Source organism: Numida meleagris, chromosome 5 (assembly GCF_002078875.1).
Source record: "Numida meleagris isolate 19003 breed g44 Domestic line chromosome 5, NumMel1.0, whole genome shotgun sequence".
Classification (NCBI taxonomy): Eukaryota; Metazoa; Chordata; class Aves; order Galliformes; family Numididae; genus Numida; species Numida meleagris.
In genome coordinates, this window is record NC_034413.1 from 62520794 (window position 1) to 62538691 (window position 17898).

Below are 17898 nucleotides of genomic sequence, written 5' to 3' on the forward strand. Positions count from 1 at the left end.
AAAAAACAAGCAAGTGACCAAACCAAGCAGTGCTGTTCCTGAGATCTCCACTCAGCGTGGGGAAGCTCCGCAGCACCGCGCCTCCCACACCAGCGCGGTTTCCAGCCAGCCCCAACCAGCTCTTACCACACTGCCACTGCCAACACAAGCACGTTGGCCAATTCTTCCTGTGGTTACTTCCCCTCCCCCACAGCATTACTCAACTTGAAGGAACACGATCAGGCAGAGCCAGGACCTGGACTCCCCGTAACTCCCAGACCGAGCCAGGCAGCCTCTGCAGTAGAAAGGTAATTAACCGAACGAGAAAGGTAAGTCGCACCACACTGAACCCCAGCGTTGTGCAAGTCTTAATCCTTCCACTCTTGTGAGCAAAAGGCAATAAAAACCTCTCGCTGCTACCAAGAAGCCCTGCAAGCCCGTACCTGACGTGCACCTACACAGAGGTTCTTTGAGGACAGCGGGAAGGTGGAACGCTTTGCTCGCCAGCACAGCACGCCTGGCTGCTCCCTCCTGTCACCTCACAGCGCTCAAGTGAGCCCCTTCCCTTGACGCGTGCCTTCTCCAGTTTGCCATGACCACCGCTCTTTCCACACCCACCTAACATCAGTCTCATTGAATGCAGTAATGGCTGCTTGCTGTACGCCCAGGAGGAACAGGGGGCACCAGGCAGCTTTTCTAACACCAGACTCCCTCTAGGCTGACAAATCCTTCTTTCCTTAACCACCGAGGGCAAAGTTTCCCCGTTATTGTTTTTGCATTTGGACATAGCAATGATGAATATATTCACTACTTCTTCCAAGTGGAGGTTGAGAGGCTTTATAAGCCTCTGTCTGGTCCTCCAGAGGTGACTGGGCCACAGAGGGGAGCCTCCTACACACAATGAAAGTTGAAGGCTGCTTCTCTGATTCTGAAAGCTGAAATGGAAACCCTCCTAGGGAAGCAGGCCTTCTAGGCTTGACCGTTTCCACTGTAGATATTCTTCTACAAAGAAAAAAAGAAACCCACAAACATTTTCAGGCATGGGGAGGGGAATAAAGTGAGAAGCTTTTCTGAAGATAAACTCCAGACTCCAATTTATGTATTCATCTTCTCCCCATGAAAACCAAGTCAAAAATCACGCCTCCAGGATCATACACTTGAGTGTACACATTAAATACAAGCAACACATCATGCTCTCAGTTTGCCGTGAGCAGCAGGGAGCCTAGTACCCTTGAGCAGGGCTCCAAGATCTGCTGATGTCTCAGAGAGCCCTGAATTACCAAGGACCAGCAAGAATTTTGCTCAGCTTCACTGGAGCTGAATCAAGCCATAAAGAAAAGAACACAAGGCTAAATCCTATGTTTTGCCATGCTCCCCCTTTAACTCGCTGTGATTCTATGCAGTATCCACATAGGGAGCAGCAGTGATCCCTTCCCTTCGCTCCAGAAGGTACAAGATGGAAACAACAGCAGTTATGCAAGAGAATCAAATCTGGTCAGTGTTAAAAATACACGAGTCTGCTGAGTGCTTGCAGCTCTTAGAAGAATCAAATAAATGTCAAAATTTGAGCTGGATATTCGGTGGCTAGAATTTTAAGCTATTTTCAATTCCATCCTTCATTTCCAGAAGAAACTAGAAATTCGCATCATTATTAAATCCACATCATGAAATCATTCTGGTTCTTGTGACCATCCGAGCAAAGGAAGATTTTATTTTTTCCTAGCAGCATCCCCACATTAAAAGGAATCATCTCGTGTTTTAAGACTACTTCAGGGCTGGTCTGTTTTTACATGACAAAATTAGTAACAACTTTCTCAGCATGAAACCACAGGCATACCAGATGAGGGTGGAAGAGAAATAACTTGGCTGATATTATACAAAGAACGCAAGTTGGTTTAGGGTGAACACGGGAGCTTTTCAGCCAGCACCTTGACAAACTCCCAAGTGAAAGTTTTAAGCAGAGCTCAGCAGCTGAGTCAGATCTATATCCTAGTACGGACAAGTTTATCAGCTGAGCATAACCCAAGGAAGCAAGTCTTGTTAATGTTGCAGTGATCGCAGCAGGGACCAGATGGACCTGGCACCACCCTTGCTGTTTATTCAAAGGGTATCTGCCACATGACAGAGAAAACAACTAGGAAACATGCATGTTGTCAATTTATTTGCTCTCCCTCTACCACCCCCAACTTGGTGCAGGTACCGAAGAACTCCTGAGCCATGGAAGTGAACATGCTACCACCGTGATTCCTACCCCAAATCCTCCCGCTGCCTGAGGAGCACACCCCACATGGGCTAAAGACCCAGAAACGAGGAGAAACTAGACCCACTGTTTTCATATATATTTTTATTCCTGGTTGAACATGAAAATGCCCGGTAGGTATCCAAAATGAAGCCAGGGTAATCGTATAGAATATCACAAACAGGACAGCGGGGTCTAAAACACGTTCTTCTGCCGGAGAATACAGTTACTACTGAAGTGCACAGTGCCAAAATATCCTGCTATAAGGGCCAGCAAAAGCCCAGACAGGCAGATCTCCAGCATAAAAGACAACAACCTACTCTTCCCGGCCACCTGATCTCTACGGAAGCAAACAGAACAAACAAATCATTTTGTAGTTTTATTATCCCCACCCCCAATTCTCACAAAGGGACTATGACTCGCATCGAGATCTCAGTGCATTTCACAGCAAAAATAAAATACAAGAAAAATCAAGATAGTTGTGCATAAATCCAACCTTTTTTTTTTTGCACAATTTACAGTTTGTGTTGAAAGTTAACATGATTATTTAAACCTTCTGATGCACTCTTACGCTTGTATCTTCTCCACAGAAAACATCTTACCAGATCACAAAGCTGTGAGTTCTCATGAGGATGGATCAGGTGCAGCCATTGCCGTGGCTGGGAAGTGGCAGATAATGTTATATACACTGACTGGAAGACTACATCAGAAGAAAAAACAGAGTAAGGCACCACTGTTGGAAAAAATTAAGGTAGCTTGTAGTTACAACAATAACGAAAGCCATAATAAGTACTAATCTTAATTGCCAGCAATTCTTAAACTTCAATAAAATAGTTATAAAAAACAAAGGATGTTTGTACCTGAATACAGTTTCCTGATACCAGATTGTGTTTCAAATCAATACCCAGTCTTCAGCATAATCAGCTTTTTTTTTTGAATATCTAAGATGAAAAACCGAAACCTACAGTCCATGTATTCACAGGTCACATTTCACTGCTTTGTTCTGAATGACACCACAGGAGAAAAACCGAAACAATCCAAAGGACAGTTTGTAACACTGATACTTCACCTTTGCGATGACCAGATGGGTAGAGAAGTTTAAATACAAAATTGTGTGTTTTGTGTTCCGTTTGAAAGCCTTAGTCCTTGGAAGGGAAGGTGGAAAAGGCCAAACCTCATTACATTGCAACAGGAGAAAAAAAACCAAGTTACTCAAAGATTTAATAAAATTAGGAGTTGAAAAGTGTTCAAATTACTTTTCCAATTCAAGTCGATTATTTCAAGTATATTAAAATGTTTCAGAGGAAAAATTTCTCCATGGTTACAATTCTAACTGCTTTTATAAATCCATAAAAAAGAAAGGTAGTCTCTACATATATTCCATATTCCTCCAATGCATGCACGCGTCCTCTCTGAAGAAAAAAGTTCCCATGATCCAGTTGTTCCTTAACACTGATTTCAGGCACATCTTCCAAGCACCTCTCCAGTTGGTTTTTTTTTTTGCCAAGGGTCTAATGCCGGGCATAAAAGCAGCAATTTTTGGTTGCTGTTGTCTACACGGGTACTGAACATGTTTCAGTTATTAAACAGAGCTTGATGTAGAAAAAAGTTCCCATGTCACTCTGAAAAACCAAACAGCTCCTTCTTCTTTTAGGCAGCTTTTGCAATCAGGCAGACCTACTTAGAAGACTCTTACACAAGTCAGATAAAATCTTCTGGATCATACAAAAAAAACAAGTTGGTTGAATGTGTACCTGGCAAGTTTGTCTCTATGACCTTGTTTCAAATAGCTTTAAAGTGCCCTAGTTTATTTTCTTACGCTCATTTAAGCTTTCGCTATTATATAAAAAGGGGACACTCAGTGTGATTACTGCATTTTGAGAGACAGAAAAAGAATATCAGAAATGGGAAACTCATCTCTAAGCAGCTTTTCTAGTTAGCGTCCGTTTGCTGAGTTTGCACGGCAGAGACTGCTCTCCAAAGGGGTTTATGATAAACCCAGCCATCTCCCTGCAATTTAAAGAGAAAATACAGTTATAACACAGACACTGCCCCAGCAGAAGCCTCTTTGCACAACTACTACACCAATAGCTGCCAAAAACCAAAGGGATGTCGCTTATACACAGACTAAGACAGAGAGCAACACTGCAGGCTACTGAGCCTACCTCAGAGCATGCATGACTCCAGCTGAGCCACAGCTAAGCTCTGGGAACTGACTGCACTTGCACTTAACCCACACAGAAAGGCACTCTTCTCAACTCCATGATCCAGATTTCATTTAAAAGCCAAACCAAGACACCAGCAAATGGACAACCAACCATTACCAGCTCTAACACAGCCCAACCGTCTTCATTTCCAGGAAGTAGTTCCAGATTACATTTAAGAATTTGATGGGTACAGTAGCACCTGGATCACAAGGGAAAGCCTATTTCAAAGTCATCGTATCAGCAGCCTCTTGTGTTCTTGCATAGTCTGCAGTTCAACTTGCTAAAAGTCTTACTGTACCATTAATACCATTACTGCAATGTAGGTTAAGCCATGGAACAACTAAGCTCCAACCAAAGCTTAAAGTGCCAGAAAAGAAGTTCAGTTGAAAGTGAATGCCTCTTCCTTTCTTGCTAACAATAATAATTTGTCTTTATATTATGGACATAAGCTTAATTAGTACTGCTGATTAATTTGTTCAGGTCTTTACTGCGGCAGTCTACTTACATACACCACGTACATATAAAGCTACTTTCCACGTCACGTGGGGAAGTGCTCAGTAAAAGAGATAACCTCAAAACAGACAAACATTTCATTGTGATTCTTTCAGTTACTCTACAGTGTTTGGGAAGCAAAGGGTAAATCATACCTGGGAGCTCACACGTCACCTTATTAGCATGCATCCCATGATGTTAATGATAAGATGCAAGGCCAGACACTCTGTTCTGACAGGACACACCCACACGTGCACCTGCTTCTATTGTAGTTCTGCCTTGGACAGTTAACTACTTTGGGACTTACTTCTTTAATGAAGTACTTTGTACACCAAGGAGTTTCTGTTTCAGCACGAAGCCTCTCTTCATTCCTCTGCCGTTCTTCAAGGGCTCGCTTGTGCTCTGTAGCTTTATCGATGTCTCCATCCCGCAGAGACTCCGTTACATGTTGCCACAGCCTCCTACAAACCAAGATGTTAACTTCAGTTTTGCAAAATTTCCTTAGCTCATCACCTCAAAGCGAGGGACAGGATCACTGCATGCAGATCTTCCAAAAGAACTGCTCTCTGCACAGCAAACCAACACAAGACAAAGCGCGTCAGCGCAACACAGGTGGAGGGGCTTGTGGATGAACCTCACACCTCCAGGAGCAGTAAGGAGCAGGTAAGAAAAGGCTCTGAGACCTTCCCTGTGCCCACCTAACCCCTGTCTGCACACCCTTTAGAAGTTGCTATGGAAGTATTATCCAACAGGCAGCTTCTTGTGATGACCTTCCTCAGCAGGAACTACCCGCTGTGTGGGTTTCCCAAGGCATTCAGACTACACAGGATAAAAAAGCAGACAAAAATAAATACGTTTAATTCACCTGGATTCAAATGGTCCTTGTTTCTCAATGGGCCGGACTCGTTTCCGTGTCACCGACAATTTTGTCAAGTCCACATATTTCGTCTCCCCATTGCTGTAGGTGAATTCAAGCACGCTGTTCCACTCCCCTTGCACTCTGCACACCACTGTGTTGGTCGTGTTCTGCTTCACTTCACCTGTGACTCTAGGAAATTTTGTTATTTTTAAAAGACCATGGTCAGAGACACGCTAAGACTATTCATTGCTTTAATCACTCAGCCTCATTCCAGAAGAGTTGGTACACTTGTCATGCTGTCCTGACTAACGTTAGTTACTTGAACTGCATTGGCATGGAGAAGCTCAGACAGCAATGGGACTTATACTCATTGCTCCAGTTCCCTTTGTGTTACCCAGGAAAGCATTTTTGTTTTGGCCTCAGCTTAGAGTTTTCTTTTAACAGAATTTAAGTGAAAAACAAACAAACAAGCACAAGGCATATCATATGAAACAAGCAGCTGAAAAATATCCCATCAGGAATGTAGTTCAGACTGAAAAACAGAAGCGAAGCTTTGCACCAAGACTGTATCTCACTACCTGCCCAGCCCAAGCAGAACTTGAAGAAAAGGAAACAAAAAGAGTCTGCAAACTATGCAAGCAATGCTCAAGATGTGATCTCGCTTGTTGGGTGCTGCAGGCTGCATGAAGGACACTATCTCTAGCTTCAACTGAACTCTGATTACCTGTATGTAGACAATACACTGCACACCATTCTCCAGCTCCCAGTCCCCTCAGCACAGGGATACTGGGTGCTGGATGTGATGGGAATGCATGGGGCGTGCTGTGGGCACGGCAGGAGGCTGTTTATGATCAAACATCTGAATTTTGGTCATCTCTCACCAACCTATTCGATTTTATGGGAAAGATGTTTGGGGGGGAAAAAAAAAAACAGAAGTGACACGCTGATCAAGCACACAGCGTCCTGTTACAAAAATTTAAGATCTCCATGTGAGAACAAGCTAGAGTTGGAACAACATGAGCAGTAAGAGCACGCGTGCGCTTCGTTAACAAGTGGGTAGGAGTTTCTGAAAATAACTGGAAGAGCAGGCCACAGGCAAGCAGCTCTCCCCTTGTGCTGCTTTCTCTCCCTGCACCTCCCACACCTCACTGAAGCTACTGCACAGGGTGAAGCCCCTGTCCTCCTCCAGGAGATCTCCAGCAAGGCTGAAGCCATAGAGCGCCAGAAAGCAGCTAGGTCAGACTGCACAGTTCCATCCCCACAAGGCTGTGCTCTTCAGTATTCCCAAGTGGTGACAGCAGAGCACTGACAACCCAGTATTTTAATATCAATCATAAAATTACAGTCTCTACTTGGCACAAAGTAAACAAGGTTTTATCACTCGTGCAGCATTACAAGGCGCAGCGCCGAGCTGCTAAATTCAACTCTTGTTGTGACCCATATTTCCTCCCACCGTATTACTCAATGACACAGCCATTCCCACACTGCAGAACATGATACCTGCCTGAACTAATATTAGTGACAAAAGCCTGGGAGCATTTGTCTGCAGGCTTGGCATGACTGAGCTATGCCTAGCTATCCGTGATTACCATCATATTCTGTTTGATCAAGCTAAAGGGGCACAGGGCCAAGCAGCCAACACCCAGCTGAGGTCTGGCAACAAGGGTCAACACAAAAATCTATAATGTTGCCATAGCAACTTACTTGCACTCTGTGTAACCATGACAATGCTGCTGCTTCCCCATCAAGTGATTCTTTTGGCAACGGTCAATCATTACCGCGTCAGATTTCCAGTAGTTGCAGCACTCTGAATGGTCCTGTCTAAAAAAGCATCTGTATCCACTAATTTCATGGAGACAAGTAGAACACTTTCCAAAATCGAATCAATGTAAAAAAAAATGTATCCTATAGCTAAATTTTTATTGGAGTAACTGGAAGGCGGAAGCTGTATTGCAAGCAATGGGAATAAGGAGCCCAAATGACGTATCACTTCTGCTCTGTTTCCCTTGTAGAATTTTCACAAGTGAGATTCAGTTCTCCAGATGTCATTGAGATAGGGAGCTTTGGCTGCAAGGGAAATTCAAAGCATGTATGGGAATCTAAGGGACAAGGCACTTCAAGATGAAGGTTTGGGTGTTCTTTGTTTTGTTTGAAGCTGTAAGTAGATCCTTGCCCTAGTATTCCAGAAAAAGCAGTTTTCTCCCTGATGATTTTTTTTTGCCATCTAGAAGTCCAAACCACGTTTCAGAAGTCCTGATGCACCGGGCAGTTACGTACTTCATTACTGCCTCTTAGAGGAAAGGTTTAAACAAGTGCTGTCCAGTAAATGGCTGAAAGCAAAATGCTCTGCAATCAGATGTTCTGTGTGTGACTAATGCTTTGCTTTCCTTAATTCACTCTCAGTATAACGGCACAAGGCTGATCTTGCAGCATGCAGTCTTACTGTAAGACTCTCTAAAAACATCACTGCTGGTGCGTTTCAAAAGGCTTTATACCAAGTTCAGAGATGTTTACAGGAATTTCTAGGAAGTAACCCCAAGCAAACTTCCCCTTGGTCTTCTTCCTTCTATTAGTCTCTAAATAACAGAGATACAGGAGGAATCACCATTATAAGAGCTAACATTCTGGTCTTTAGGGAAATAAATGAAATAAAAATCAACAGGTATTTCTACCTAGAGATTTTCCTCAAGTTGCTTAATCTTGATAGGATTTGTTTCTCTGCACTGTTTTTACCTTTGATTAAATGCAAGCTGGGGACTCCTTCCTTACAGCAGATAATACTGGTGAGGTATTCAAGTGAATAAAATTCAAGGCCACACAACCAACTACAAAGCATGCTACAACACCTGTAACATACTAACCAACTCATTTCAGTAGTAAGAAACCTGCAGCAGTCAGGACTAAAAGCCAGGAGCCCTGTTTTCCCAATGGTTCAAACCAAGAGTCAAGACCAACTAGGGATTTCTTCACTGCCTTCAAGTGTAACCTCACTGTTCCTCGAGGATCACAAGATGCAGCTAGGATGTTGTTTCAGAGCAAAGCAGCACCTCAAGAATTCACTGACAGCAAGAACAGACTCACGCTCAGGCTCCTGGAACACTTATTCAGCATGCAGAAGGGAGCAGTTACACAGCTGCTGGAGTTCTAGAGCACAGACTACATGGAAAAACAGAAAAAAAAGCATTCTCACCGATGCAATTTCCCCCCATAGAAGGGCTTGGTGTGGAAGTTAATACTTGCAGAATATCCCGTCTTCGCACAGTTTATGTTGACCTTTCCTCCCAGTTCTACCCAGGGAACAGTCAAAATTGATCGAGCATACGCACAGGGCAGAGAGAACGTGTATTCTTCCTCATGTTCCAAGAGGCTTAGGAGACCTGGGCAAAGAAACATCCTTAAATGAGCACTGTTTTAGAAATGACCAAGTTATTGAAACACAGCCAGTACCACATCTGACTACTTTTCCTCATTGCTCCTTCACACCAAAGAAAAACAAGAGTGACATTTATGACAGATTCCAGATACTCAGGTCAGTGCTTTCAGTAACACGTAACACACACTTATGTTTCTTTCTTGAAGTGAGATTTATCCTAATAATATCTATCCATGAAGTACAATACTGTGCAGTGCAACATACTCTTCAGATAAATTGTAAAAAGGCTGTCACTGTCTTACGGAGAGTTCTGGAGCATGACAACATTTATGCAGCCAAAAGGAAAAGAGTGAATGAATACCCTGAACTGCAGCTCTTGAGGAAGGCTAATACTCCTGTTCCTTTCCCCTTTCTTTACTACACCCTACTCTACCTGGAAGCAGGTAGCAGAAACTCATTGTTACAACACTTCTCTGCCAAGACAGACTTGACTCTTTCCTAACAGTAGCTTTTGCAATAGATGTTAAGAAGCTCATGAAAACTAGATTTTTTTTCTTTGGGTTTTAAGATGTGGGGTTTTTTTTGTTGTTTTTTCTTTTAAATAATGGGAGTCAAAGAGCCACGTCACAGGAAATTCACCTCCCAGCATTACCAGAGCACAGTATGGCAGCTGACTGCTGCCTGCACCAAGCCATGCCTCTGCAGCATACCATCGCTGTGTGCCTCTGACATTCATTTTCAGAGTTCCTCTTGTTTTTCGGATTCATGATATAAGAAATGCCCAAAGAGGAGATGTTCACTTCTGAAATTACCTGGTACAGACAAAGCACTGAGATACGCCTTCCATACCCGTGCCATGCTCACTCCCTGTCAGGTACCCAGTTGACACCCAAATGCCCAAACCCGGATGCCCCCAGCTGCTGAACAATTTACACAAGAAACACAATGGGCGATGCTGCCTCACCTCTCAGTAAAATTATCACTACATGGAAATTACCTACTTGGTCCCTGAAGGATCTGATTTTGGTAGCTGAAGAAGATTAAAACTTCGAGTGCAATATATGCAAATAGAGAAACGTTTATATTTTAAAAATATGTGGTATGAATTATTTTGTGCAACGCTTTTGAGACATTACTGCCCTTTGATTCAAAATTCAGAAGTTTAATTCCAGTATACTCCTGATCTTTGGCAAAGCGTACCCCCAAGCCTGCTGCTTATAATGAGGACTTACAGTTATCTCCTGTGCTTTGTTGAGTACAAAAATCACCGGATGACTGTACATAAAGGTTCTCAGATGTGAGATGAAAGGAAAACCAGAAGTACAAGAAGAAAAACCTGAAAACCCATGGTAACAAATGAAATATCTGCAAAAAGATTTTTCTGAAACACCTTTGAAACAAAACTACCAAGCGGTATTCACCTGTATTTCTGCAACACACAACATTGAATTTTTTCTCCAATTGGTATTTTTAACATCTATATAAAACGAATAAAGGAAAAACGTTACGCTTACCTTCACCAACCATTGTCACCCCTATTGACATTCCCAAGAATTTACTTTTTGTCCAGACGTGAGCATTGACACACATCTTTCTCTCTACACATTCAGCATAAAACCCTGAGACGGGAGGGTGGTGGGACACTTGCTCAGCTACAAACTTTACTGTGTAGTAGTCCGACTGTGCTTGGCCTTCTAGATCTTTAGACACAGTTCTGTGCTCAGAGGGGGAGTGAGCAGAGAAGTTACTGCCACCATCAGCGGCTACTTCACTCTTCGGCAGCCTCCAAGAGCAGTGAAATGTTTCCCCAATGATTGGATTGTATGGTTTCTTTGCAATGGCTCCTTTGCGACCTTCATGAAATGAAGTGAGATAATACTCAACGAAGCGGATCATCCTCTCCTCAGGGTTGGTGCCATTTGTGATTGCAATGAAGAGATCTGGATGGGACATGAAGTCCGCATACATCTCCAACAACGACCGCTTCTCTAAAATAAAAGTGGGAAGAACCACCTGAAATAAAGCAAAAAGTTGTAGTCAGTGAAATGAAAAGGCAGGCAACTTCATATGGGAAGTTCTCAGGTAGAGGATTCTGTCTTGCTTCGGACACCACACCTTCAGACTGAACCTTACTGTCCCTCTTTGAAGGTATGAGCAAAGCAGAATGATCAGATCTTAGAAAAATAATTCACAAAGGAAAAGAATCTAACAGGTAATCCAGAAGGTAATAATTAGGATGGAAGTGTTTGAAAGGGACTGAGTACCCCCCATTAATAAATAGATAAATCAGCCACAAAGAAAGGGATGCGTTCCACACACCTGTGGAGTAGAACACAAGCAGGACAGAGCTGAAACTACAGCAAGGAAGATTCAGAGTAGAGGTTAGGAAAGGTTTTGTCTAATAGAGAGAAAAAGCACACAAGCTGTGCCAACATGCTCAAGAGCCTGCTGTCTCTCTCACAAGAAAATAGGACAAGCATTTATCAGAAATAATAAACTAAGCTAACCCTCTACCTCTGAGCAGAGGATCTTACACTTTCCCATGTATATCCCCTACTGTAATAAAAAAAACCAGAAGTGGTATCTTTTGCTGGGCCAGGAAAAAACTATTTTAGTGTAAGAAGGGTGTATTATCAGTCTTCTCCTTCCCGGTAGCAGCAACTAACCTCACGTAACTAACTTGTTGCAATAAGCAAGAGAGTGTCTCAACCAGGAGATCAATCAGTCCATGGAAGTCTGGTGCATTCAAAGAGGTGTCCTCACACTGGAGTTACTTACTCTTGTTAAGTCCATGCCAAGTTTCAGCTGAGACAAGAGATGCAAGATAACACTGCGCTGTTCCTCCACTCCTCCTAGATCGTCTTCTTTATCGTCACAGAGGTCCTCCAGCTCCTCATCTGGATTTATTTCCTCAGGTTCCTGGAATAAGAGCAATAAACATCAGCTCAAAGATGTGACTGTCTAGACAGTATCCAGATAGGATTTCCTCCTGCATTGTAGCTCTCCACATACGATAAAAGAGATTAACCAAAACCCTGCAAAGAACGATACAACAGGATTTTCACCCAGGATAAACAATCACTGAAGAATTTAGAAGGACATTAAGACAACTTGAAGCAGATTTTATCCAGAATATTTTGGCCAAGATTCCTCGCTGTCTCTCAAACAGGTCAGAAAAAAGCAAACATGACCTGTTTTCCTGTAAGCTTTGTGAGCTGACAGAACAGCAAACGCTTAACGTACACACAAAAATAGTGAAGCAAAAGCCAACAGAAATTCCAACCATCTTGATGACATCCTTCCAATGCTCTCCCACACACTGAGTGTCTTAGTATAACCGAAGGGCCCAGATGGACTGGCAGAAATAACAGGATGACCATTTTCGCAACCCTCCCGCAGGCAGGAGAGCTGAATGCACCAGGCAGAAGGGAGGGTGCTTTTCCAGCTACCTGAGGAACATCCTGGGACAAACAGCTGGGCACAGGCAGAGGGGTGATGCACTGAGTGCCACGAGATGGCAGCAATATGTACCTGCCTCAAGACCTTCCCCAGGATCGGCTGTCATCAGCTCAAGGCAAATCCCTCAGCACCCAACCACCACAGAAAGCACAAGGGTCCACGTCCTCATGCAGAGCCCATAAGCTGATGAACAGTGCAGTAGCACACGAGTGAGTCCATTCCAAGGATGCTACGTTGTTCTACTACCAAAAATAAGGGAGCTGAAAATATCCATGGAAAGTGATAAAGCTGGTCATGTCTCAACTGCAGACAGTGACTCATATTAAGCACTTAATTAAGGAAGTTAGCACTTATTTGAAGAAGGAAGTAATCAAAGGGATACAATTGAAAGCTCCTGGTTATTTGTTGTTTGGTTTTGCTTGTGGTTTTTTTTTTTTAAACTTACCGACAATTAGACCTATCTAAAAACTTACGAAATATAAAGACCTGAAGATGTTTCAGGTGCCATTTTGCTGTAAGATAGCAAGGTGAAACAGATGCTGCTGCAGAGATATACAGCCACACATGACCTTTTCATAATAAATCTCATATAAAGAACTGAGTGAAATCAAGTGGTACAGAGCGAATGTAATTACTGTTTTCTGCTTCAGCTGGAAAAACATCTTTTTAGACAATCCTGTTCTTTTACTTGAATATTTTGCACTTCATATTCTTTTTGACAGTTATAATGATACAGACTGTAGCTGTATTTCAGAAACATGAAGCCATACTGAAGCCAAGCGATGAGAGTCACTCACATTAAGAACAACACACACAGCAAGAGCTGGAAAAGAAAGATGGGAAGATTTAATAGCTGGAGATTGGCAATTTTTTCTCTCATCTACATAGGCAGCTCTTCTTGGGCCTGTTTTGTGAGTGTCATGAATTCCAATTAGGTCTTCTACACTTCAGTTTCCAGTTGTTTTAGATCAACACACAAAGGAACAGTGCCTCTTTCTACACCTGGCATTGCTGTCCCAATTGGCTCCCTCTGACAGCCATTTAGAGAAGATATAAAAGTCACTGAAAAAGCAAGCTAAGAAACTTCAACTTACTGCAACTGCACTCCCTTGTCCTCCAACACAGCTAATTGAAAAGTCCGAGAAGAACTGTATTTAAATCATTTTCACATAGCACGATCAGATATTCCTCAAAAATTCCCCACAGAAAGAGGATTTTCACATTACCTTACCCTTGTTAGCTGGCAGGGCTCCGCAATGGACTGCTCCTCTCTGACGGATGCTGGCTTGTTTATCTCCGCTGGGAAATTCTGAGCTGCTCCATTTTTGAAGTGGTTTGACAGCGATATCTTTGGTTCCAACCAACTGATGGTCGTTCCTGAAGCAAAGGAAAGTTTGCGCTGAAACTTGCTCATCCTCCGCGAGGTCAGCGGACAGCGGTTTTCCCCAAGGCAGCTTTCTGAGGGAGAGGCTGGGAGCAGCTAGATCCTCCTGCAGCCAATCCCCCCGGCAGCCACCGAACAAAGGTGGTGCAACCAGACACCACCTTCGGCGGTCATTAGCACAAACCCTGCGATTGGTGAGCTGTAATATGTGCGACTTGGACTGGAGCGACTCGCTGGTGTCAGGCAAGGTGTAATCAGACACTCCAGGAAGATCCCAACTGCACGGAACGTAACCCTTGCAATTTTCTTTAACTCGTACAAAACGACAGCAAAAAAAAAAAAAGCACGCCGTTTATCACCTTCTCAAAGCCAGCTCTGTTCTAGACTAAAAAAAGCCAAAGGAGAAAAAGTTTTGCTGCCAATGTTTTCTCTGGAGAGGGTACTCATCTTTTCTTGGCTGCAAAGGAGGCAGGCACACGCTGTTGAATAAATAATAGTTGCTCAAAAAAGCTGCAGGGCTTGGAAAGCTATTACCCACTCAGTGACTCCAGTATCTCCAGTTACTCCCAGCTAATTTATCAGGAGAGATCAAGTTCCTCATTAATAATGCAAATGTTCCATTCTTTTTCAGAGGCTAATAAACGAACAGGTGACTCCTGAAGTTTCTACTGAATCAAAACACAAACTGTGACAAGCCACCAAGCTGCAAGCACAGAAATGATGTGCCAGTCCCAGTCTGTAGCACCAATCAAGCAGCTTCCTGCACTTCCAAACCCACATCAGAAAGGATGCGGTCTCTTTCTGTACCATCCACAATCCTCTCTTTCCTGAGCTCTGTTACCTGCAACTAGGTCACAGCCTCAGCCACAGAGGAAATTTAAATGAGAGCACTTCCACCAGGAAAAGTACTGGGGCAGGAAAAAACGTACAGCTTGTAAGAATGCAAGAGTCTCTAGGTGTGTGTTCTAAACTGCATGTAATGCACGCTCACTGCCTATGTACTGACTTGAATTTAACTGCTACCCCCCATTTTGTGCTATCAGTTACTTCAAATTTAAGATTTTTTTTTTAATTTTACTGTCAAATTCTAGGAGGATTTTAAAAGTAGTTTGAGATACCAGTTGTGCTATAATGATAGAGGGGACAGGATATCACAGCAACACTTCTCTTCCACTGCAATATCACACTCAAATCTGTTTTCAACTATTTCAGGTAGCACAACCTATTCTCTTTACTTGTGACCTCCTCATCCCCTGAAGTCCCCTTTTTTTTTTTTTAAACCAATACGTGATTTCATCACTTAACATTCCTGAAATTCAAGTCAATGGTTCCAACTTCCCTGTTCATCTCTGAGTCTGATTTTTGGGACACCTTGATGCAGCTGGGGCAGTATTTTCACTCTTCTTGGGTTTCTTGTTCGTTGGGGTTTCTTGGTTTGCTCCTCCCTCCCTGTCCCACTTTTAACTTTAGAGCAAACTGGCATTCTTCCCCACAAAACTGAACGTCTTAAGCTAGAGCACCGCTACCTTCCCTCCCCAGATAGTAATAGTTCAAAAGCAAATCAAACAAAAAGCCACCTTTGCAGGACACTGAAAAAGAAAAAATCACCAAAATGAGAGTGCATCTACCATGGTTATGCACTATTACAAATTAGCTGGGAGGAAGGAAAGTTCTGCCAGTGTGAAGAACTTTGGGGTCAGACTAGGATTTGGAGAGATGCCACCCGGTTTGTTGCTTTAAAAAATTATTTTTGGACTGAAATACACCAAGAGTTAATTTGTCCTATCCACACTTCCCCTTCTAAAACCTGTCATTGTTTAAAATAAGCTACATCAATACAACAAACGCTTTTTTCACGTGGCAAGCTAAACTAATTACAGCTTTGAAAGAATACCACTAACAAAGCAAATACCACAAAAATGATAGGAATATGAGAAAGATAAAGTAAGAGACAACTTATGAGTGTACTTTACTGCATACTTATGTCTAACACACCTGTTGCATAATGGAAGCATCTGAGTATCCATGAAGATTGTTGCTTACAAAGTCACTAAGAATTCGGAGCTTTGTCACTTCAATGCTTAGCTAGAAATTCAAGCTTTGCATATGTAAATGCTTACAGTAGGCATTAAGTGTGCAAAAAAGTCAGAAAAGCGTGACACTGGGCAGAGCTCCAGTGGATAGCACACATCCTTCATGTCTGCGACCTCACAGAAATCCCCCTCCACTATTACTGCTCCTGCATCCCAAAGGCAGCCTTTTTCTTGTGGTGCCTTATGGATCTCTTTCTGTTGTGAGATCATCTGCAACGATCAGTTGTTTCATTTATGTAGCTATCACAGACTTCCTTAATGGAGAAATCAGTAGACAAGAGGGAAAATACACACAGGAGTTCTATTCAAGATCAGCAAATCTAGACAAGCTCACAAGTAACCAGGCAGACAGCAGTTGTCTCCATCCATAGGCAACTAGATTTAGTGGGACAAGCATTTTCACAAGTGAAGTGGGAAAGGCTTCATACTTGTTATAGGATTCAGCTCTCTGAACATCTACACCCACCTGCTGGTAAGGATCCCTTTTGTTGCGAAGCGTGTTGTAACTGGAGAATATGGAAGCAGTCATTTAAGCAGTTCATGGTTGCCATGGAAGTTGCTTTGAGCATTAATAGGTCTTGATCCAAGGACGTAAGGTGACCGGAGACAGGAAGGCATTCTATGCTCCTGATCAAGTCTCTCTGCTGGCCCTCAGCCTGCGACATCATCTACCAAACAAAGCAGGCGTGCATCAGAAGGTGATGGAAGCGCGTTGCGTGACGTGCCACACATGCACACACAGAGTCCCACGTTATTTTATAATAAAACTAAAATGTAATAAGTATATGTAGACTTAACCATACTTTTCCTCCATGCAGCCACACCATTAAATTCCCACTGAAACACACTGCAACTTACTAACACCTGCACTGCTGCTATGCATAGGTTCGCTATCGCACTGTATACTTAGAGTGAATGGAAAGAGCAGCAGGATTTTCACCTTCATTATGTGTTCAAATTACAGCTTCCCTTGTTATTTTTACCCTTGCTCTCCCCCAGTCTCCTTTCCTGCTTCCTCTGGAACGGAGCTGAACACTCCTACATTACAGAACCTGCAATAGCACATCTCATTTGCCTGTGAGAGGCAGAGCGTCAATACACGCCAGCCAAACAGCACACTGTGGTCTTCAACAAAAAAAAAAAAAGAGAGATAAACTCCTCCTTGAGCTCACTAAAGCATGACTTTGAATCACAGGGCTGAAAGGAGACTCCTACACATACTAGATGCTTTTCTGTGGAAGGACAACAAGCAGCAAAAATGTAACTGGGTGCTGCTACTCTGCCATCATCATGCATTCTGGCTGCTAAGTTAGATGTAAAAATGGATTGATTAAGCAGAGTAGAAAAAGGATTTATTAAAAGAATCCAAGATGTATTCATGTGCTTAGCTGCTGTGGTACTACCTAGGCTTTCAATTTAGCAATTCTGGCAATTATTCAACTATTTTTTTTTTTCCCCCCACATAACCTTGCCTCAAGTTTCTTCCAGGAACTGCTTTTAAGGTTTTACACATTAGATACTCCAGCAATAGGTATTCATCTGAGTTCACGGTATGTGGTATTTGGAACATTTTAGGGCTTGGCCACACTGTACATTGTGGTATGAACATATGGATGACTTGGCTCTTCAGAGATGCAGTTATCCACACAGGCACCTGAGCGTGTCCCAGGTGTGACAGTGCAGAAAGCCAGCAAACACGCAGTGAGTGGGGTGTCTGCACAGGCAAGGCTACGTAACCCTCAGAACAGTGTCCTGTCTTCTTCCAGTCAAGAATGGGATTTAAGTCTTCTCCCATCCCCCCCCCCCCCCCCCC

The 17898-nt window shown here is 43.0% G+C and overlaps 1 protein-coding gene across 1 annotated transcript in view; it reads right to left on the reverse strand.

Moving 5' to 3' along the window:
• The window catches only part of OSBPL11 (oxysterol binding protein like 11), an 18822-nt gene continuing 3230 nt past the window's right edge, over window positions 2307–17898 (reverse strand). The window contains exons 5-12 of the mRNA XM_021397574.1: window positions 16552–16753; window positions 13840–13985; window positions 11928–12068; window positions 10664–11162; window positions 8967–9153; window positions 5783–5965; window positions 5225–5378; window positions 2307–4228 (exon numbers count right to left, since the gene is read on the reverse strand). Of these exons, the coding sequence (XP_021253249.1) occupies window positions 4151–4228; window positions 5225–5378; window positions 5783–5965; window positions 8967–9153; window positions 10664–11162; window positions 11928–12068; window positions 13840–13985; window positions 16552–16753 (1590 nt within the window). The 3' untranslated portion in view covers window positions 2307–4150. The remainder of the gene's footprint in view (window positions 4229–5224; window positions 5379–5782; window positions 5966–8966; window positions 9154–10663; window positions 11163–11927; window positions 12069–13839; window positions 13986–16551; window positions 16754–17898) is intronic.